Genomic DNA, 25,415 nt, shown 5'->3' on the forward strand with positions numbered 1-25,415 from the left:
TTCTTTTTTAAAACTATAAAATATGGTAAACCTGACTATTTGCAGAATAAATTTAACTTTGCTATTTCAAATAGAACACATTCTTTAATATGTCCAGCACATGTTTCATTATTTATGACGAGATCATTTCGAGTTAACATAGCGCGCTTATGGAATACTGTTATTCCTTACCAGGAACGTAAATTCTCACATTCATTATATGCATTTAAAAATATTTTTTTGTCGAATTCATAACTAACCCTGAGCCTATTTTTAATGATATTCCACTATGTAAATGTATATTGTACAGCCATTTCCCCTAAGTTTTTATAAAATATTTAATTGGTATAACTCATTTGTTGCAAAAAATCTTTTATATAACCTTATTGCATTTCGCTCCTATTATGTTTTACTGTCATTTTTAGGCTAATAATATTATCTTTATTTTCACCAATTTATAGAATCCTAATCAGTGTGTGCAAAACTTCAAGTCTAACTATTAAAAATAAGAAAATTATAATTAAAAAAATTATAAATATATGTTATATTTTCTTACTAAATAATGTACCAATAATATTTTTGTATTATAAGTATATTTAATTGTAGACTAGCCAATTAGGCCCTATCGGCTTACGGCCATTGTTTTTGAATAAATAAATAAAATAAATAAATAAATAAATAAATAAATAAACAGATAATACATAGATAGATAAAAGGGGACTTTTTGGTACTTTTTTTGTTCTACAAAAGGTACTTTTTGAATTTTTTATAATATTTAAACCAAAGAATAATAAGAAATTGGACATGACATACATCATTGATTTACAACAATAACATTTTTCTCACACTTGTGGGAACTCAATTCTCTCGTAATGCTTCAAAACTTTATCGCGAAAATAACGGGATAATAGGTCTTGCTGGAAATTTGTTCACAAACACATAGGATTATTTATTTTTACACGATTTTGTTGCAAATAACATTCGAATAAGAAGTATCCTACACCATGAGTATATTTAAAAAAATTTGTATATTTATATACTATAATTTAATTTATTGATAAAAAAAACTAAAATTTCTGAATGAGGCTTCATATAGGTCAAATATGGGCCGATCCTCGGTAAATTTGGGAAAAGGATACATTTTTAAACAACAGTTAGTTTTGTTGAGTTTCATTGCGATACAAATGGTTACAAGTCAATTTTAGACGTTTAAGACATTTTTTGAAGGGGGGGTTTGTGTGAGGGCTAGGGTCAAATAAGGGCCGATCCTTACGAAAATCTGCAGTGTCATTTATACTTATGTAAAACTTATTTGTGCCAATTTTTAGAGAGATAATAGAATATTTGACGTAATTATGGCATAATAAAAAGTTTAAATCGGGAGGTACAAGCTTGGTCCAAATTTCATCAAATTATCTTGAAAATTGCGGCCTGTACCTTGCGCACAAGGTTTACATGTACAGCCAGTCAGCCGGACAGACGGACGGACATGTCTTAATCGACTCTAAAAATGATTCTTAATCGATCGGTATGTTACAAACATCAGCACAAACGTAAATTACCTTCCCCACTATAGTGGTGTAGGGTATAAAAAATATTCATATTTTCCACAAACTAAAAAAAATATTTTTTTAATTTGTTTGACGATTCATTTTTTATGTTGAAATTAAAACTGAAGAAACAAAGTTGTAAATTTTGGTATTTTTTAAATGAAATCTAGTAGATTTCGGTCATTTGTAAATGAGGTATAATTCCAAATTGAAAGTCAGAGTAGCATTATTATGTAGTAAAAAAATTTGTGTAAATCGAAAATATTAAAAAAAGATTTTTTTACATTTTAACAAATACATGAAAAATATAAACAAAAAGTTCCCTTTTATGGGTTCTCACCTAATTCAGACTCTACATACTTAATTAAATTCACATTTCTAGGTTCAATATTATAGAAAATTTAAAAAGTACCTTTTAAAAAACGAAATAGTACCCAAAAAGTTCCCTTTTATGGCTTCTTACTTAAGTCAGGCTTCACATACATACAATTATTTCATGTTTCTAGCCAAAACAACACGCTAGTGCTGCTTTCGCTCTGCTACTCTTACTCTGCTGGTCTCGCTCTGCCTTGTTTTTAGTTTCTGTCTGAGCATGAATAAAAAATCTCAATTTTTGATAAAATTTACAGAGGTTGTCTCAGATTTTTGCTTATATCTCCGTTATTTATCTCCGGGTCCTCAAAAAACTGATTTTAACAAACATACAGACAGATATATATTTTATAGGGTCGGAAAATTATGTCATAGAAAGAAATTACAAACGGAATGACAAACTTATATATACCCTTCTCACGAAGGTGAAAGTAAAAACAAGAACTGGTTCCAAAGTCGGTTTTTAAAACGCTTTTACATACGAAGATCAAATTCTATACCAAAAATAATGTTTTAAAATTAAGCTCGAAGTTTGTAAATAAACAAGTATGCATTTCTAAAAAAATGCAAATATAAAAAAATTGTATGAACCTAAAATTTTACAATTGGTGGGCGCTGATTTTTCCTTAAAAAAAAATAATAAAATTAAATACTGGTTTTGTGTTCAAAGTAAAAAATAAAACTGATTCTAAAATCATTTTTTAAACGCTTTCACGACACCAGTTCCGAAGCTAAAACTTCTGAGAAAGACATTATCTCAACGCCAAAATTAACCGAGTACGAGTTCTATAATCATGCACTCTAGAAATAAGTTCATTCATAATGACTTCATATCTTGACTAATCGGTTGTTAATTGAAACAAATTAACAAACTTATTTGTTATTTTAAATTTAGCAATTTAATAACTTTAATCAAAAAAATTAAGTTAAAGTTTTTAGTAGTTTTACCGAATGACGACGACAGTTTATCGCTCGATGATTAAAAAAATCGCAAGTAACATAGAAACTACTTTTTTGTATATCGTATTATTTACTAAAGTATATTTTTCACTTACGACCCCACCAAAAAATACAACACTATGTTACCAAAGGCAATCAACCCTGCATTTAAAAACAGCTGTACAGGAAACCAAAGAGAAAATGTAAACAATAATTAAAGAGAACTTAAATAAACAAACTACGACTACTGCTGCTCTGTGAGTGTGTGTTGGTGATAATATGCAAAAATTGGTTAAAAGCAAAATAAAAACAAGTTAACAACACACAAACAAAAACCAGTTTTCAACTATTAAACCAAATAATCAAAAACAGTCGACGGTTGAATGTGTAACGGTGCGGTTCGTGCGAATTACGTTAAAGTTAAACGCGGCGGAAGTCGTGTTTGTTTGTGTGTGTTTGTATGTAAAGAAATTCTAATTCAAATACAAGAAAAATAATAATAAAAAGAAATAAATAAATTTGAAAATAAGCAAAATTTAAATCGAATAAAAAGTATTTATTATAATCACTTGTAGATGTAAAATAAATAAATTTATCATTTAAAAAATTGTATTGTATTGTAAATCAATCAAAATGTATCTCCTACAAAATAAATTAAGAAATTGAAACAAAATAATATTTAAAAATATTTATTTAAAGTTCAATAAGAAGAAGCGAATAAAAAAGTTTTTTTTTGTGTCGTTGTATTTCTTCTTCTCTAGTATAAAAAGTGGCAGCGAGCAAATACCAGAGTGTTTGCGTGCCCGTGCCTACACACACAGCTACTCACTCTTACATCTAAACTGGGTTTTTTTGTTGGCGTATGTGTGTATGAGCAAGTGAGTGTACAAAAAAATTTAAGGTAAAAGAATAAAATACAACAACAACAAAAATAATAATAAAAGTATAGAAGAATGTGAGTGTGTTTTGTTTTAATAAAAAACTGGTTTAGTTAGTAGACAACTACGAGAATACAAAAATAACAACACGGGTAACATGGTTAGGAGACGAGAATGAATATAGAAGTTATTAGTAGTAATAGCAACAACAACAGCAATAAGAATAGAAACAAACAAAAAAGGTGAGTTCATAAACCAAAAAAAAAAAAAAAAACATTTTGCCAACTATTGAGTTTAAAGGTCTTCGCTCAGGAGTCAACTAAACAACGGCTTCCACTTTTTGAATAGTTTTTCTGTTGTGTTCCATGGTATTTTTGATGTTTTTATGAAAAAAATTAGTAATTTCGAAACTAAATTGAGTTTTTCAATCAGTTTGTTACAATTTAAAAATATCATTGTTCATTGTTACCTATATTAATAAGAAGCGTTTTCAATGTAGTGGTCATCGGGATAGCATGTCCTTCACTTTCATAGGAAGAAAAGCAGTGAAGTCGATATAGCGATGTGTGTCTTTTAATATGCATCTTGGATCATTTAATTTATAATTTTGCAAATTATCCTATTTAAAACCTGTTCTTTCATAAGTATGGAATATTTTAAAATTCGAATAGACCCATGAGTTTTCTTATAATTTTTGCTATATTTATTTTTAGACAACCGCAGCCGCCACTAAAATTTTTGGTGTATATGTTGTGGGTCAAACAAATTTCTTTATATCGAACATTTCCGATTTTGTACTAAAAAAAGCATTTGCCGCGCAAAATTCATTGATATACGTACATACATATTACACTTTATAATACATATCATTTGATTAATGAAGTAATATTTAAGTTTAAATGAGTTTATAATTTAATGTCAAAAGTACATTTACTGTTCTATATTATTAAACGTTTTGAGATACGCGACTAAATTTCGAAAAAAAATATACGCCATTGAAGGCTTCTCTCATTCCCCAGGAAAATAACGCAAACAAATAAGTAATCTGGGGAAATTTCAGATAGCTAAATGAAAATTTTTCGTCGCGCAATTAATTAGTATGGGGTTAAAACTCACCGGAAATATCTTGGGCGCTAAGCATTATATATTGGCGAATATATTGCTTAATATGCCTCGTACGCATTTTAATGTTATTATAATTTCTACAGAAAACTTAAGTTTCCTACATTTTCATTGAAGAATATTTTATTTTATAATGCACTATATCTCGAAAACAACTAATGTTATGCGAAAATATTACTCAACCTAAATTAAGTTCGCGTACGATGCAAAATAAGCGAGATCTTTGCTAAAAACAGATTTTTGTAACCTTTCACATCCAATATTTCGCTTAGAGCACACGATATTTTAGATACCTTTTTAAAGATTTTACTAATATGTAATTTAAATTTAGTCTTTCGGGCCCTACTTTACCAGATATACATACATATATATGGAATTTCTGATACTGTAATTATGTAGGTCTCCAAAATTATTAAAAAAACACCTACTTAATTCAAAAATAAAATTTGATTTAGTTTTCATATTAATGCATTTTTGTTGAATCTTACCTTGCCTCAGATATTCCTTAAACATTATTATTAAATAATATTGTGTTATAGGGGGTTTATCTATAAGTATAGAACTCGGTTTTGCAGCTTTTTGTTGAGTACGAGTATTTTATTAAACATAATTATGAACTCAAAAGCCCTATTTGGCTATTCAGTTCTATTGGGGCTAGGTGAAATAATGGACCGATGTTAACCATTTTCAATAGGCTGTAGTTTGATTATAAGGTTTAGAAACCCTATTCGGGGGTTCAGTTGTATGGGAGCTAGGTTGAATAATGGATGGACCTTAACCATTTTCATGACCATTCAGTTTGATTACCAGGTTTACATGTATGAACGGGCATAGCTATATCGAACCAGTTTTAAACCGATTGATATACCTGGACCAATTTTTTTGTGCGTTACAAACATCAGCATAAATTTTCAAATAGATCAGAATCGGAAAAATATTGTACGTCCTGTAAAACGATTTTTTAAAGAAAATCATGGTTGGGTTGTTTAAAATTTCACTCGCATATTTGTATTTGTGTCCCTGTGTTGATATTCTTAAAAAATAAACTATTCTTAACAAAAAAGACTACACTCTCTATCCGCGTTTTCAAGGTAGAATGAAGTCAAAAGTTTTTTTCATTTATTTTATTTCATTTTTATATACAATTTATTTTATTTTTTTATTCTTGGTTGTCGCTTTATTTGGCCATGTTTGTTGATGTTCATTTTATAAGTATTTCTACGGTTAGAAGTCAATGTGAGGTGTAAGTGAGTTCAATTGGGGGCCAACGTTAAAAGGTCGCTAACGACAAAGTGATAGAGAAACGGGCAGACAGACAGACAGTCAGTCTTTGATATAAAACGCGAATTGTCAGAATGGCAAAATTCTCTCACTAGTCAGCCAGTCAGTCATTCAGTCACATATACACTTCAATACATTCATACATACATATGTATGTATGTAGTTTACAGTTTATTAACCATTTATGGTCTCATCATTTTAGAACTTGTTGGCTTCTAGTTTGATTTGATGTGGTGGCATTGGAGTGTATGTGAGCACTTGAATCTTTGTGTGTATACATTAATATAAATATGTGTGTGTGTGTGTGTGTGTCTATTCTATTTTATTGACAGTACTTGAATCCAATTAGGAAGAAAATTGAATTTCACGCAAATTTCCAATTGGAAAATATTGTATATTGTTCTATGGTGTTTCTTGTTTATTTATTGTTCAGTGTTTAGGGTTTTGTGTTCATTTTAACACTAATCGAGTTTCGCGCAATTTGGCCACAAAAAACAACAATAACAAAAACGACATTATTATTAACACCATCATCATCTAAAAACTGACACAAGAAATATCATCATTGTAATGGATACGTTTGGTCTTCTGATAACAAATAAACACCATATAGACATCGCTAACCGACGCAGTTGGGGAAAATAAATAACATGAACTAAGTATCGAATTATTGGAAGAACTTAAGTAGGTACGTGAATGATTGAATAGATTCCTAGTCGCGCCTTGGATCAAAAGAACTTTTAATCTTTTGATCTAGCTCACAAAATATTGACGTGAGGACAAAATATTTGAAAAAAATTTATTTTGGAGTAAACAAGCATCAGCCACTTGCATCTTGGAGCTACCCTAATGTACATACTTATTTTAAATATAGTGGATATACAAAACTAATACAAATTATATAGCACCAGTTACTAAGTTAAGATTATAAAACTCAATTGATAATAAGGGTTTTACAAAATTATTTAAACCTTTTTGTTTTATTGATTTTTCCTTTTTTCTCTTCTTCACTTTTAACTTAATTTAAATTTTATTCTAAATATTCATTATAAAAATCTTTTGGTTACGCATTTCTTGTTTGTCTTTCTTAATTTTTTTAAATTAATCATACCGATATTACTTAAGTTGAATGAGACCGAATGAATGAAGGCAGTTATTATGAGTGTATTATTCGGAATTCATGCATGTTGTATTTTTTGTTTTCATTTCATTTTGTTTTGTGGAGAGCAGTTTACCTTCAAATCTAGATAAATATGCATGTCTAAACAGTTGTGGTATTATGTAGATACATTTGTATCTAACGTGTACTATGTATCTGTTGTGGGTATTTTACATTTATTTAATTATATCTACTTAGATTTTGCATTGTCATACGTAAAAGCCCAGTAATTGTGGTCGTAGAAAAAATATTTTCTTTGAGCTGTTAAAATATAAAAAAACTAAGCTAGAATTTCGTGAAATTTGCTAAAATTTCTAAATATATATTTTATTGTGTACGTTTGTGGCTATTGTTATCTCATAATACAGCACAAGCAAATGCAATTCATACATATGTAGACAAATTTGTATTTAAATCTTGTGTTGTTTGTCTGACATGGATGGTTGACTTAAAACAACTTATTTTTTTTTTGTTCATCATCATCGTATATTTCTATATCATCTTTAGCTGTGTTTTTACATTTTTGTTCAATCCTCAAAACCTTTTATGCATCCATCTATCTATTCATCCAGTATTTTTAGTATTCATACATTTCTAGATACAAACATTCATTCATATCATACAATATTCATATAAACATAGATACACATACATATGTACATATTTATACGTCTGTATACATTTCTTATTGTTATTTCTTAGCTTAATGTATGTATGTACCTACGACTGTATGTATGTCTTTTCTTACAATTGTTTCCATTATTCTACTGCAGATAGATACTTTAGCATGTATGTACATCGATACATGTATCTATGCAGAACTTTAAATAATAAATTCTTTTAGTTAAATCTTCAATTGACTTTGCATCTTGCATATTAATTATTAATTATTGCTATTTTATATACCAAACAACGATTAAACCACAGTGTAGAATAAAGAGTGAATCATCTTTTGATCTTTTTGATCTTCATCTTGTTATGCAAATACTAATACAGTACGAGCTCGATTTGCGCAACCGAAATTAATTCGGGGTTGTTGCACTTTGCGAAACGTTGCAAGGACCCACCGACCACTAAAATAAATAATTGATGTTTAAATAATCAATTCATTCATCAATAAACATAAAAATAACTCTAAAGTAATATATTTCCAATTAAAATAAATTGCACTTATAGCGATCATTTTTTGAAAAAATTTGCTTTTAAACAAACATTCTTTTAATTCCTTTAAACGTCTGTTCGATTTAATATTTATTTGTGCAGGGTGAGTGAGACTTTGTATATATTGAGATGAATAGTGCGTGCATTTGTATCTAATATTTGCTTTAACATCGATGAGATTCTATTAGTTTTATTGTGTGTATTTGTTCGTATTATATTTTTTTCATAAATCTTCTTTATTTAACTGAAAGTGAGAATCTCAGTTATTATTATCGACAACTAAACTAATATATCAATAAAATATTTGTTTAACTTTATTGCTTTCAAATCTAAAGTTCAAACTATGTCAGTTATTTTTTGGTTAAGAAAAGCAGTTTAGTTTTTTTTAATAGTTGTTAGGATGCATCATGTGGATACCAAATTTGAGTTATGACAATCCTTACGATACTTCAAGAAGTTGTTCAATTTGAAATTTAGTTTTCTTTTTCGAATCGTAAACTTATTCTCACACCTATTATTTTTGGTTTAAGTCATACTTTCGTTTCCGTTTCTAACATAATATACGATTACGGTTTACTTTTATAATTCTTCTTTTATTTATATTTATCTCTGTGGTTTTCTTTATACAATTTTTTAAAATTAATTGCCAAAGATTTGTTTTCTAAAATGTAAATTTACATTTTTATCTGAGTCAACTTTTGAATTGATAATTTGTTTTTTGTTTTCTTTTTATATATAAACACTAACAACCAAAAATACAAAATAAAAAAGTAAATTATGCATAAATTTATTTTTTAGACTGTTAAAAAAAACATTTTGTTTAAATTTTATTAGGGAATATTTAAAAATTTTAAAGTTTTATAAATAGAAAGTTTATTGTTTTATTTTTATATTTGGCAATACAATGTTCTTATTATTTGCATACATTTATGAATTAATTAATTTTTTTTTCATACAAAAGATTTTTAACAAAACAAATTGTTTTTTATTCTTTCTTTTTTTTCAAATACAATACATTTTTCAAATCAAATAAGTTTTAACGTTCTTAAATAATCAATTAATAAATTGATTTGGACTTAAAACCCAAAACTTATATCAAATATTTAGATAAGTAAGAATGTATAGTAAAATGGCAAAATACATACAAATTGGGGATTAAATTTTTATTTGGTATCGATGCTTATGAAATTTAAATATAAGAATTATAACATTTATCCATTAATATTTACCTTAAATTTAAAAAATATATACAAATTTTTATGAAATTTTTGAATAATAAATTTATCATGTATGAAAAACTGTTTTTCAAACATTCTATACAAAATTTAATTATATAGAAAATTATCTACATAAAGACATTTTTAAATTTTTTTTATGAAAAGACAATATATCCAAAAATTTCTATAAAAATTTTTTAAAAAATTTTAAAAAATAAAAAGAATATAAAAAAAAAATTATGAAAAAAATTTTCTATAAAGAAAAAAAGTTATCAAACACACCAGGAAAAACATTTATTGAAAAGTAATGAGTTAAAATGCTAATTGAAAAATAATGAGTTAAAATGCTAATAAAACCTCTTTTCCCTACTTCTTCTTTAGCATTTTAACTTATTATTTTAACACGGTGATGTCATTGGAGTACTTCTACACTCGCTTACAAATAGGGAGTTAAAGAAGTATATTTTGCTTACAAAGAAGTTGTTGAGTATGTTGTTTTGCTTTTAATAATACAAAGTAGTCTGTGGGAATACGAACCATGGACTTCGGTTTGGGATTTAAATGATTTACTCACTGCACAACTGCTTAGCGCGTCAAATAATGGTTTTCAGATACAAAGTTTAAAAACACCTTAACACGAAATTAAATAAAATGTGCAAACAAAATGACAGAGATTAAATGAAAGTCATTACTCGAGTACTTCAAAGTAATGCAGAAGGCAAGTAAATAGTCATTGAAAAGTATAGGGTTATGGAAGAACAACCCATTACCAGGTTTTTGCTGGGTATTTATAACTCCATACTATTTTTTTAACAATCGTAATATTTGTTGCATTTTTTAGTTAAAACAATTTACACTCTACAGAGCGATATTTAAGAAGCTCCCAAGTAGTCCTCCTGGTAACAATAAATGAACTTTATACTTATTATTGAATGATTAAATAATAATTTCCAAATCATTTATTGCATAAAGTTTTCTCAACAAAGTGCAAATAGATCAGTAAAAATAATTATAATAAAATCAAAAGTTTTATTGTTTTTCAAATGTTAATTAATGTTTGTTTTATTGTATCTTTCTATTAATTATTAATTTGTAGTTTTTATGTCTGTAATTTGAGATAATGTTTTTTATGTTTTCTTTTCGTGTAATTATTTTATTTTTAAACAATAAATACTCGCGTATATGTACTACTTACTCATTCTTAACCAGTTTTATTATTAAGTTTTTCTACGTTTCTTTTGATTTCTAAATTTATTTTTTTTACTTCTTCTTATAGACTGCGCATGTTTTTTGCTTTTGAAGAATAGTTTTCATGTTTGTTGGTCTTTTCAACAATAGCTAATGTTGTTTTTATAGTTTTTTTTTCATTATTAAGATTCTATAAAACTGGTTTCTTTTTAGAGTAGAAGAAAAACAGCTGGTTTATGTTTTTTGCCAATTGTTGTTTCGTTTAAGGAAAATTTGAAAATTAAGTTTTTAACAAATTATTTAATCAAGAGTGAGTGAATGTTCTCTTAAACTAAAACTTGCTTAAGAGAATTTCATATTGGAGTGGGCTTATTCTTCAGAGCAAGAGAAATACAAAATTAACAAGCAAATAAACAGTAGTCTTAGTTGTTGCTTTTCTTGGGGATTATGTTTTGTGTTGAGTTTTCATCATCAACACAGCAACATTACCATCACAACAATTGTTTTGTGTATGAGTCGTTGTTTTTGTGAATGTTTGACGCTTGCACACACACACTCACACTCTTATGCCTTTGTGCTATTGTAGCAAAATAATAAAAAGTATAAGATGTGGGTATCTGTAAGGTACACAATAAATAAATGTCTGTTGTTTATTTGGAATTTCGTAAAAAAAGAAGCAAATCATATGAGGAAACATGGGTGATATCTGTAAGTCAGTGGTGCACTTGAAATAAGTAGAGTACACATGTGTTGTAACAAATTTGTGAAAAGTAGTTGCAGGGTTTTGGTTAATAGCGCTCGATAGAGCGATGTTGTAAGTTTGAAATTTTTAAACGAAAGTTATTAGAATAGAATTGTGTAGAATTGATTTTACTTGTATCGTAATAATCTAAAACTAATCTAGAAACTGTAATTTTTGTCAAATTTTAGAATCGAATCATAAAATTAGGATTCTTTCATTGATTTTATTTATTTGGTTTGTACTTCCTTACAAAAAAAATCCTTCTGGTTATTATACCCTTCACCTTCGTGAGAAGGGTATATATAAGTTTGTCATTCCGTTTGTAATTTCTATAATATAATTTTCCGACCCTATAAAGTATATATATTCTGGATCCTTATAGGTAGCGGAGATGATTAAGCCATGTCTGTCTGTCTGTCTGTCTGTCCGTCTGTCTGTCTGTCTGTCTGTCTGTCTGTCTGTATGTTTGTTGAAATCAGTTTTTAGAAGACCCCAGATATCTGCGAGATCCGAATCTTCCATAATTCTATCAGACATACGACCGGCAAGAACGCTATTTAAAATCAGCAAAATCGGTCCATAAATAACGGAGATATGAGCAAAAAACCGAGACAACCTCTGAAAATTTCATATAAAATTTAGATTTTTTATTCATGCTCAGACAGAAACTGCAAAGAACAAAATACATAACAATACGGCAAATATTGTTATTGTAATTTGTTTATAAAAGCAAAGCAGAGCAAGAGCAGCAGAGCAAGAGTAGCAGAGCGAGAGCAGCACTAATGTTTTGTTATTGGCTAGAAATATGAAATTAAGTATGTAGAGCCTGGATTAAGTGAGAACCTATAAAAGGGGACTTTCTGGTACTTTTTCGTTCTTTAAAAGGTATTTTTTGAAATTTCTATAATATTGAACCTAGAAACATGAAATTAAGTATGCATGGCCCGGATTAAGTGAGGACCCAAACAAGGGGAGTTTTTGGTACTTTTTCGTTTTTCAAAAGGTACTTTTTGCAATTTCTACAATATTGAACCTAGAAACATGTAATTAAGTATGTATGGCCCGGATTAAGTGAGGACCCATAAAAGGGGACTTTTTCGTTGTTCAAAAGGTACTTTTTGCAATTTCTACATTATTAAACCTACAAACATTTAATTAAGTATGTATGGCCCGGATTAAGTGAGGACCCATAAAAGGGGACTTTTTGGTACTTTTTCGTTCTTCAAAAGGTACTTTTTGCAATTTCTACAATATTGAACCTAGAAACATGTAATTAAGTATGTATGGCCCGGATAAAGTGAGGACCCATACAAGGGGACTTTTTGGTACTTTTTCGTTTTTCAAAAGGTACTTTTTGCAATTTCTACAATATTGAACCTAGAAACATGTAATTAAGTATGTATGGCCCGAATTAAGTGAGGACCCATAAAAGGGGACTTTTTGGTATTTTTTCGTTGTTCAAAAGGTACTTTTTGCAATTTCTACAATATTGAACCTAGAAACATGTAATTAAGTATGTATGGCCCGGATTAAGTGAGGACCCATAAAAGGGGACTTTTTGGTACTTTTTAGTTCTTCAAAAGGTACTTTTTGCAATTTCTACAATATTGAACCTAGAAACATGTAATTAAGTATGTATGGCCCGGATTAAGTGAGGACCCATACAAGGGGACTTTTTGGTACTTTTTCGTTTTTCAAAAGGTACTTTTTGCAATTTCTACGATATTAAACCTAGAAACATGTAATTATGTATGTATGGCCCAGATTAAGTAAGGACCCATAAAAGGGGACTTTTTGGTACTTTTTCGTTTTTCAAAAGGTACTTTTTGCAATTTCTACGATATTAAACCTAGAAACATGTAATTAAGTATGTATGGCCAGGATTAAGTGAGGACCCATGAAAGGGTACTTTTTGGTACTTTTTCATTCTTCAAAAGGTACTTTTTGAAATTTCTATAATATTGAACTTAGAAACATGTTATTAAGTTCGTATATCCCGGATTAAGTGAGAACCAGTAAAATGGGACTTCTTGGTACTTTTTCGTTCTTCAAAAGGTACTTTTTACAATTTCTACAATATTGAACCTAGGAACATGTAATTAAGTTTGTATGGCCCGGATTAACTGAGGACCCATAGATGGGGACTTTTTGGTACTTTTTCGTTCTTTAAAAGGTACAAAAGGCTTTAAACACATCATGGTGAAGGGTATATAAGATTCGGCACAGCCGAATATAGAACTCTTACTTGTTTTTATTTCATTTGTAGAATTTGAGTAGAAGTGCTTTATGTCACTAAAAGAATAAGTGAGTCAATCAGAGAGAAAGATAACAAAGAAGAGAGAGTGCTAATAGAAGTAAGTCAAACGTTTATTCAGTACAAAAATAGCATACATACATATCGGGGATGGCAAATGAAATTTTCGAGATTAGTCATTAGACTATACTTATATACTTAATAGTTCTTAGACTACAGAATTGTCTCTTTTTGGACTATATGATAGAATAGTCTATAAACTAAATAATAGACTAGTCTATAGATTAAATTATTGTCTAGTCTATAGATAAGTCTATATATATAAACATACTAAAAGGTACTCTCTTTGTTAAACGTTGTCTAGTAATAATCCCTTCTAGGATTTTTTCAATATCCTTTTCCGAAACCTAGTAAGAAACGAGTCATTGGTGTACCATTTTACCTTTTAAGATCAAATTCTAAAAAAGTAGAGTTGTACCAAGTTGCCAACTCTGGTACATATAGTAACATATGTGCGAATATAAAGAGAATTATTTACAAAAAAAGTGCTTTCCCATTGAGCTAAGTTTATTAACAAAATATTCACCTGCAGTTAAAAGTGGATTTTTCAAACTAGTGGTTTCAGTTATCTCACTTACAATTTTGCTAAATTAACATCCTAAGGAATCCTAAAAAAATTAATTAATATTTTGATTTAAAAGCCTACATACTTTATATATACTTATACATATTCTCATATGCAATAATGTTACAGATTTGTTAAACGAAGTATATAATTTTTTTATTCTAATGAGTAATTTGTACAAACAGAAATAATGTATCTAAATGTTTGTTAAGTCCTCCATTCAAGATGATTATATTGTTGTTGTGTTGGTTTAAGTATCTTCTCCTAATTAAGTGCTTCTGTCATTGTTATAAATAAACATTGCAGTGGTATTAGTTGCTCTGGATCAAATGACCCTGTAGTATTATAGGCAATAATAGTAACTATAAACCTAAATTTAATAAATTTGAAAACATTGACCAAATATCTAGTAAGTAATTTAATAAGTTTATTTGTCAAAATATTTTTGACACTAGTACCATGAACTGCTGGGTACATACATATTTATACATAAATATGAACTTGTTGTTTCTGTTTTTGGTGTAGTAATTAATTAATTAATTGCTGCGAATTTGTAACTTTATCACAATTATTTCTTTTAGCTGTTGCTGCCGTTGTTAACTTTTTCCCTCATTCATCGTAATTTGCTAATTTTGAAAAAATAAACAGTAGCTGACAGAAGAAACAACAATAATATAATAAAAACAAGTAAGAAGTTATAGTCGGTCATGGTCGTCACTTACTACCCTACACCAGTGATTATGTAAAACTTTTTATTCTTTTTTTATTAATGAAATATTTAATTCAATTTTAATTTGACTAAAAAGGAATTTTTAATTGAGGGTTATATGGGGGTTAATATGGTCCTTTCCATATAAATTTTGGTAGGGGAGGGATTTACGCCTACATTAGTTATTTATGCAGAATATAATCATGATATTAGGGGTTTTTATATATAAAATCAAATATGACCCGATCGCTACGAAAATCAGCAGTATCATTACGGCTTACATATATAAAACTAAGTTAAGCCGATTTTTGAAGTGGTATAAGAATATTTAACATGATTATGTATTATTAATCATGTACTGATTTTAACCATTTTCAATAGGCTTCGTCCTTGGGTCAATAGAATAGTATGTGCCAAACTTCATCAAATTATCTGCAATATTGCTATCTGTAGCGTTTTACGTGGGCACACAGACGGTCATAGCCTTATTGACTTAGAAGTGATTCTTATACTTTAAGGAGGGTGTAGGATCAATATTTTTGGGTGTTACAAACATAAGCACAGATGCATTATACCGTCCCCACAATAGTGGTGTAGGGTATAAATATACATACAAACATAGAAATAAAAATAAATATATTTGCATGTATTACATGGTACAATATAAAGTTTTACACCACTCTTTACATTACCAGTGTATAATGTTTTTAGTTATGAATTTTCCTTGAAATTTTCTTAACTTGATTTTGTTATTGTTCGTATCTTTTCTACACTCATAGACTGACAATCTAATTTAAACAAAATCGCATATGAGACTATTGTTGTTTTAAACAGCAAACGTTTGAACGGATATTGAAGATTTGCATTTACTTAAGTGCTTGTTTCTGTGTTTTTTCGTAATTATATTCCATAAATTTTTTTTCGAGAAACTCGATATTTTTCGGCATAGGAAAATGTATTCATCATTCTTCAAACGCTCCCAAATGGAAATAAATACGCAAACAATGTAGGACGGATGTAAAAGACCAAAGGAAAACATTATTTCTATGTATTTTAGGTTTACAACTTAGTTAAGGCATTATAACGTTTTGATTCCTGTTGTTTGTCATTAAAAAGGAACAAATAATAAACATCAGCAACAAGAAGCATGACAGCGACAACATTAAAACCATATTATAACAATTTTTGTCACTTTTTGTAGAAAATTTAAACATTGTAAAATAACAGCAATAAATAGAGTAAAGAAAAAAACAACAATCTTACAAAACCCATCAACTAATGTATGGAGTAGTAAAATACCGTCTGTCATTACAAAACAATTTATTTAGTCAGGCACAAATATAAACAACAACCAGCTATGGGCACTTAATTAAATAATATTATAACTAAAAGCTTTATTCGCATAAGATCATTAGAAGTTAGGTCTAATTTTAAAGAACGGTAAAGAACCAAATCCGTTCTTTTTAAGCATTAGAAATTCTGCTTTACACATACATACATACTTACATATGTATAAAAATTATACATTGTCTATTGCCCACCGCTGCTATAAACATATTAGAGCAATATACAGGACATAAACCAGATGAAAGACCGAAATAGTAGAAAACAAAAAAGGTGGAACAATATAAACAAAATTTTATTTTATTTTTGTTTTTTTCTGGTTGTTGTTGTAGCATTATGACACAAGGGACCAGAGAATTATATAAAACATAAAACTACAACAATTGCCACATTCATAATTCATTCATGCCACAACAAAACAAATAAATACTCATTCAAACACACAAACACTCCTATGCAAAGTCAAATATAATACAAATACATTTTCACATGGATATAATTGGACAGACAGATAGATAGATATTCATGCATATGAAAAGGTAGAATAATTTGCAAATAAATATAATAAATGTATTTCATACTCCTATAGATACAGTCAGGTGAAATATTGTAGCAGTCTTAATGGCAGAAGATATTAAACAGAAAAGGGTTACATAAATGTAAAGTTTTGGTCATTAATAATTTTGTGGTGTTTTGTTCATTAATTAAATTGTGGTTACAAGTAATAAAACTTGTTTTTTTTATAAAGAGAAAGAATATTTTTTTTTAATTTTCGAAAAGAAAAATTTTGGTTAAGTAATACCAAATGGTATTATGTTAAAGAAAATATATATAATTTATTTTGATCCTAATCGCCTTATAACTCAAAAAATCAGCAATATAATCCCTCCAAAAACTTGCGTTCAAAAGAAAGTGGTTATGCAAGTCAAATACAATAACGAGTTTTTGCTGGGATATTAGCAAAACGGATTTTAATACATTTTAGCACTCCCTACAGTAAAATATTAATAAATTTTCTTATGTGTATATACAAATAAATGGTTATTTTTCTTTTAAACCATATCTGTCCATCTGTCAGTTTGTCTCTCTATTATTTTGATACTATTCAACATTGGATTTAGTTTAAGCTTAAAGTCTTTTCCCTCTTATACACATACATACATCTCTTAAGTCATTATTTAGTTAAATATTCTATAATCAGACTTTGGGTAATTGTCAGTTAAAATGCAAAGCAAAAGTACTAAAAAAAAGGAAAACGAATAGCAACAATAGCACAGCACTAAGGTTAATAACAAAATTACAGTTATGAAAAAATAGATGAAGAAAAGTGTAGAAGAGGAAAACTAAAGAATATTATTATTAATATTAAAATATTATATAACAATGAATATAGAAATTGAAAATAAAACCCCATGCAATACCATTAAGCATAAAGAGAGTTAAACCCTGCAGTTTTAAGGGTAGTTTGAAAGAAAGATCTAATCAGATCCGAAAAAAATATACGTGGGTCACTTAAGGTCTTATTGTGGTCTCTGGTGCGAAACTCACGACAAACTATAGCACTTTCAGAAGTAGTTGCTACAAAATCAATGTCAAATTTAAAAAGCTTATGAACTGCAGGGTATTTTTATAAATTTCTATATTTTTACTTAAATATGTTTGTATGTACTCTGTACATTGTACATAGAAATGTACATTTTTATGATAATTTTATTATTATGACAGTACAAGACGTTGAAATGATAAATTGAAATAACAAGTTTATACAATTAATAAGGAAATTGCTGGCTGTTTGATAGAAAACGTTTGATGCATTTTAATTAGTTTTGTTAAAAGTTCTTAACCACAAGCCACTGCACAATTTTAAACAAAGACAACCTATGAGTATGAATTGTACAGAATATTTCCCACAGAAATTTTGTTCAACTACTTCCTTTAATTTATAAAAAAAATACAGGTGTAATTAAAAATAAGAAGTATTTTAGTAATAATCGTACTGCCACCTCAAACAAAGAAAAAAATTGGGAATTAATTTCTAGGATATATAATATAACCATCAATTGTCTATATAGTCTACTCTATAATTTAGTTTATAGTCTAGTCTATAGTCTAGACTATAGTCTAGTCTATAGTCTAGTCTATAGTCTAGTCTATAGTCCAGTCTATAGTCTAGTCTATAGTCTAGTATAGTCTAGTCTATAGTCTAGTCTATAGTTTAGTATATAGTCTAGTCTATAGTCTAGTCTATAGTCTAGTCTATAGTCTAGTCTATAGTCTAGTCTATAGTCTAGTCCATAGTCTAGTTTATAGTGTAGTCTATAGTCTAGTCTATAGTCAAATTCTTCCTATTAAAACATGCGTTCAACCCACTGTATTTCTAGTGATTTTAAAGCTGTTATAAATCCAGTTTTTTATAATAATTAAATTAATTATAATATTATCAGCATATGTATTTAAAAACTAATTAATTCCACTTTTTTCTTAACTCTCTTTGCAGATTTTTTATGTGTGAATGTCAATTTTACACCTACGAATCTATATTAAATCTTAATATAATGAAATCAAATCAAAATTATACAAACAATTAAAAAGAAAAAACAAGTTAAAAAATACTAATAATATTCAACCAAGTTTAAATAAAGTAAGAGCAGGAGAGGAGAAAATAATGAAAATCTATTAATATGTTGGCCTTTAGACCAACAACTCAACTAAAATTGCCATAAAAAAATTAAATTGTTTTGTAAGTGTAAAAAGCAAAAAAGAAGATAAAAATTTCAATCATAAAATGTCAATAGTCAAGTCAAGCGAAGTTGAAAATTACAAAAAGAGAAGTGTGAAAAATTTCAACAAATAAAAAAAATAAAACAAGTTTATGGTTTATTTTACAAAACGTTACAGAGGCAACAACAGCAACGTTGAATAAAAATAAAAAAAATATTTATTAAACAGAAACGTAACGAAACGAGCCAAAACGAAATAATTTAGCCAACAATATGAATTGGATTATTGTGGCCATAGTGCTGCTTATGGCTCACAAAGAGTATATGGCCAGTCCAACGCCACTCAAGTTGCCCGGTAAGTACAATCACCCATACACAAGTATTGAAATTATTTCAAATTTAATTTCAGTTTCAATTTAAATTTCTTTTACATATTTTCTTAATTTTGTTATCAATGCAACAAGATATTGATGAAAAGACAATTTATAAAAAGAGATCAATGTTAAATTGTTTTACGTTTTTGTTTTCTGCTTTTACACAGTTTTCCTAATACAAAAATTTTATTTTAAATTAAACCGGCTTTTTCTCTTATTTAGTTATTTTTGTTTGTTTTTTGGTGCTGTTTTCAGTCATACTTTGTGGAATAAGTGGTTTTGACCATAAGTGTGTGGTATGAAATCAAATTATTTATAAAATTTTGTTTATTTAGCAATAGCAATAAAATAAGATTTTTTTGTAAATTTATTTTTTATTATTGTTGATATTAGAGAAAATTATTAAAGCAAAGCATCAACACCGGCAAAAAAATTTTAGTTAAACGCTGTCATTGAAAAATGAAACAAAAGCTATTTTTCAATTCTGTTTTTTTCAAAATATATTGTTGTTAACAATAACAATTACAACAATAACAATAATAACGGTTTTTTGTAATGCGTAATGCTCACCAAACAGTCTCGCCGCCCTCCCAAACATGGACAAACAAAAAATCTCTAAATGGCAAACAATGAAAGTGACTTTACCAAAAATAAATATGTATATAAAAAATCCATATAATAACAACAAATAAATAAATATTTAATTCATTTTATATGTATTGCTTAAAAATACAAAAAATTCAAAAAAAGTAATCTTCCAACAATGAAATAAACTTGTTATTTTTTATTATTTGTGTTGTTCTTATTTTTCTCACTGTATCTGTGTGATTTTGTTTGTATTTATTTCATTTTTATAGTTGTTATTAGTATTAGCTGACATTTGCTAATTGTTAAGTATTGCTGTGATATTATTGTATCTATAGATACAAAATATAACATTTTCAGCTGAATATATGTACTTTAGTTACAGTTTGTGTTAGAAGTTTTCGGACAATAGATTTCGGTTTTTATTCAGTTGCTAATATAAATTGAATTTTAACCTCTATTATTTTGAAATTCTTAAATAAATAAAAATTTTTCCAGTAATTTTTTCTTTTAATTTGGACTGAGGATAATGGTTGAAATCGGTGCATTAATTTTATTTGACTTAATTAAAATTTAAAAAAAGTTTGTATTTAAACTTATATAATGCACTGTAAATTTTATATTTTTGATGCTTATTAGGGTGGCTCAAAATATTTTTGATTATTTTGCCTAGCCCGAATAGGAATTTTAGCCTCATAATTATATTAAATGTTCTATATGTCAACAAAAATTAACAAAACTTAGACTTATAGATGTTTAAACGACACTGCCGATTTTTGTACTGATCGGGCTTCATTTAACCCTAGCCCTAATACAAACTCCTCTTCAAAAAACGACTTGAAGGTCGAAATTAACTTATAAACGCTAATAAAACGATTAATTTCTATATAAATATCTTTAAAGTAGACGTTAAATTCCAGTACCAAAATTTAGAAAATCACTTTTTTGTCATTTTTAATGGTATCATATTGTCGACCATGCCTGACTATACTTTCCTACTTGTTTTAATTTATAAACAAAATCTGACTTTGACATGTTTTATTGCAAAAATTTCAGTTATTCATGTTGATTGTTTTTGTATTTTTTCGGCGAGAAGTTAAAAGCAATAAAAACTAAAATTTAAAACTTCATATTTGTTGTGTATAATTTAAAAAATAAATTACAGTTTTCTACAATTCAATGAAAATAAAACAAGCAAGAATTTTTTATTTATTTTATAAACTAAGTAAATGTAAAAAACAACAAAAATAAATTTAAATTTGTATATTTTTTTCGCTGCTGCTGTAGTCCTTGCATTATTTATTGACAGTTATTCGGGAAAAATACACACATACACAAAGACATAAAACAAAAATCGAAATATGGCAGCCAGAAGTGTTAATTTCCTGTTAGCGTCAGCCATTGTTTTTTTTTAGTTTTGTTTATACATTAAATTCAACAAATAGTTATAAGAATTCAATGGCTGATAGTTGTTTAAATAAACATTTTAACGGTATTTTTTGTTAGTAAATAAATTTAAAGTTAAATATAACAAATGTTGTTTGCATTGAAAACAGGCTTAAATAATTTTTCACACAATAAATAATTTTTTAAAACTGTAAAACTTCGAAAGTTTTGTTGACTAAACAGAGATTTGTTTGCATTTGCTAATTGTATGATTAATGTGAAAATACATTTAAATTATTTTTCGTAAAGCAATTTTATTAACAACCAATGGTTTATATGAAGGAAAAGATTTAATTTAATAAAAAAAATATTAAACCATCTTAGAGTTATATTAGAAAATGAAAAATTACTCCAACTCTTGAAAAGCAAATGTTAGATGCATCTATTTTATATTAAGATGACGATATGTATATATGTGTGTATAGTTTTCCGGGATTATTTAAATTATATTATAAATAACTGCTTGATATTAAAAACATTAAAATATTTTCATTTAAAGGTAAATAAAATTGAAAGTTGTGTACTTTTTCCTTGTTGCCATGGTCTCATAAATATGCAATGAAATTTATAATTAATGGTCTTTTGCTTAATTACGTTAAACACACAAAATAGGATTAAATGTAAAATACAACTTAAATTGAAATTTATTTAATTTTATTTAAGAAATACTTCAATATAATGACATGCAGCTGAAAATTAAATTATATGTATTAAACGTATGATTAATTAAGTATTAAGTCAGGGAGTGAGAGGGTGAGAGTTTTAGTTAAGAAACAATTTTGTTTCAACATACTCTATGTTGCATAATTATTTTATCAACACCTTAACTTAAGCGGCGGTAGCTTTTAATAAATGTCATTTTACAAAATAAAAATCAATAATCCGCATTGAAATTTCGAAATGAAAAATAATCATTCAAGTGTCGTCAGTTAGTTTTCAAAAGGAAAAATATTATAATTTTTGTCTGTTTTTGTTCTCGCTCTACTTGTGTTAAGTATTTTTATTTAGAAGCATTTTTCAGTGTCAAGTATTATTGATTTGCATTTTGAATGTTGTTCTTCGTACTTGTAGCTATTCTTTTAAATATTTTTGTTGTTGTTTTGCTGTTTTAAGCTAAAATTCATTATCATGCTGTTTTACGTAGACATTTTTACACTTGCTCTGTAATATAATAATAAAAACAAATATGTATTAGTGTGGTCCTAATTTAAAAATCTGAAATTACAAATCGCACAATCCAAGTTGTTTTATATCCAAAATGTTTATATATAAATTATTTCTCATTAAATTAAAAATGTTATTGCAAAAGTCCTCCCTAATATAATATTAAAATTCATATAAACCTTCAAAAGAAGAATTCTTTTGTTCATTCCTGCATTTTGTTGTTGTTCTTGTTTAAAATTTTACAATATGAATATAGAAGAAACATTTATATTGTTTTACAACATCAAGGTTTTTCTTCTCTCTCTCAATTCTATTGTCAAAGGTTTGAGTTGAGGTTGTGATTGTGTCTGTGTAAGTAAATATGTATAATTGTATGGATGTAAATACTTAAAAAACAAGTACAAGAGCAAGGAAAGTACTGTCATTTGTCCCGGCTTTAAGTTGCTGACGTTTGTTTTGTTTGTTTGTTGTTTCATTTTGTCATTGTCATTTTACTTAATTCAATTTACATTCTATTCTGCTTGGTTGCTGCTTTTCTATTCTGTTCAGTTCTGCTGGCTGTGTTTTTGTTTAGGCGCCAAAACAATTTATCTTGTTTTATTTTTTCTTTTTGAATTTTATTTAAACTTGGAATACTATTCATTATTTTGTAATTCTGTTGTTAACGTTCTGTACGAAATTGAAAAAGTTCTAAATTTCAAAATGCATATTTGAACATCTTTAACTTATTAATTTCTTGGGGGCGTAAATAAGTGTATGTATGTGTGTACTTATGGAAGTATGGGGAATTTTGCTTGTTATTAGCTGTCAAGCTAATAAGTTGCCATTCATTCATTATTACATGACTCCAGGGTAATTTAGCCAAAAGCAACAAATTATTAATTTCCATTTAAGTTAAACTCGAAATGAAGTCCCAATTATGAGTTTGTTTAGGGATGGATACTTTACAATTTATATTAAGCACCTAAATACGTACATACTTGCAGATAATTTATGTATATTAAGTCTGCTGGTAAGAGAAGAAAACCCCCCAAAAGCATGTTTTGTAATTTAAAACAAAAACAACCCGGAAGTATTTGTAAAAGGAATTACAGCTCCATATAAAATATTTATTTGGTTTTTGTTTACTTTTTACAACAATTTAATTATTTATTTATAAACATTGTACTTTTCTGCGTCAGGTTTGAACATTTGTCAAAATAAATCCATCAGTTAGTCAGTTTAACGACCATCTAACCAACCTTCTTACACATATACACATAATAAATACTTATTAATCATTTATTAATAATGTTTTCATTTCATACAACCATATATAGCAAAGATGATAATGCTTCCTTAGCTAAAAAGTCATTAACCTTTAAAAACTCACCGTCATTATTTTTCTTTCGATAAAAGTAAAAACTTTTTATATGAATACTGACTAACTGACTGGCTGACGGGATATGTAAAAAAAGTCTTGTAACTTTGTTATTTTATTACAACAATTCTTAAGAGTCAAGTTAAACGTTAAGCGTTAAACGCTAAAAGAAAACCACAAAAATAGCAATTCAGACAAGAGTCTTCTAACTCACTTATGTATGTTGTTATTCGTCGATTGGGTAGTTGGCTGTTTGGCTTATGGAGTGAGTTTGTAAGTGCAGCACCGTATGGTAAGAACTTTAACGCATTTCATAATAATAATTTAAATTGCAAATAATTTATTCATATTACCACCAAAATACATACCATCCATATTTACATCGCGTACATTAACACAATGTGTAGATGGATATTTCGATACCCGTTTAAAGAAAAATTGTGTGTGGGTTGCAAGCACAAGACTTACGAACATTATTGAATGTTTTAGTTATATACGTACATATTTACATATAAATGTATATACATACTTATATATTTACGTATTAGGGAATTATTTTAATTTAAACGAGTTTATAGATTTGCCTTAACTAGATACTTTAACTGGATACTTAGATAGATAGATAGATAGATAGATAGATAGATAGATAGATAGATAGATAGATAGATAGATAGATAGATAGATAGATAGTTAGTTACATAGATAGATAGATAGATAGATAGATAGATAGATAGATAGATAGATAGATAGTCACTAGTTTCTGTCCTTGCTTAATTCCAAAATGTTTTTATATAAAGTTTCCAAAAAAATAATAGTTTTTAAAATCTCCAAATTTAAAAAAAACAACCTTAATATAAGAATGTGAAACTATATAATGGATGGATAAATAACCTGACGTATACTTGTACTATATATGTATAAATATGTAAGTATTATGTTATATCCTCATGTATGTTTAAATATACGTGTGTATGTATGTTTGTCCATTTTTAACGTATATATAGAGTAACACACGATTAATCATATTTTTATGATGGTTATGAGTTGGATATAAAAATCGTAATAGTATAACTAGAATGTTTCACGCAGTGGTAGATGAAGGAGAAAAATTGTATTTTTATAATATTATTAAAAATCACTTTATTCTTAATATAGCTTTTATAGCAGTGGTTCTCAAATGGTTAATAAATAAAAAAGATAGCAGACACTTTTAAAATATATTTACTGATTAATGCTGCTATAAATT

General features: G+C 27.6%; 1 protein-coding gene across 2 annotated transcripts in view; it reads left to right on the forward strand.

Moving 5' to 3' along the window:
• Window positions 1-3,210: 3,210 nt before the first annotated feature.
• The window catches only part of LOC111690479, a 150,217-nt gene continuing 128,012 nt past the window's right edge, over window positions 3,211-25,415 (forward strand). Inside the window, exons 1-3 of one of the 2 annotated variants that reach the window (XM_023452957.2) lie at window positions 3,211-3,298; window positions 3,602-3,960; window positions 19,018-19,595. In XM_023452957.2, the coding sequence (XP_023308725.2) occupies window positions 19,514-19,595 (82 nt within the window). In that variant the 5' untranslated portion in view covers window positions 3,211-3,298; window positions 3,602-3,960; window positions 19,018-19,513. Of the gene's footprint in view, window positions 3,299-3,421; window positions 3,961-19,017; window positions 19,596-25,415 lie in introns of those variants that run through there. The other variant, XM_046950100.1, reaches the window with a different exon arrangement.

This window comes from Lucilia cuprina, chromosome 4 (assembly GCF_022045245.1).
Source record: "Lucilia cuprina isolate Lc7/37 chromosome 4, ASM2204524v1, whole genome shotgun sequence".
Classification (NCBI taxonomy): domain Eukaryota; kingdom Metazoa; phylum Arthropoda; class Insecta; order Diptera; family Calliphoridae; genus Lucilia; species Lucilia cuprina.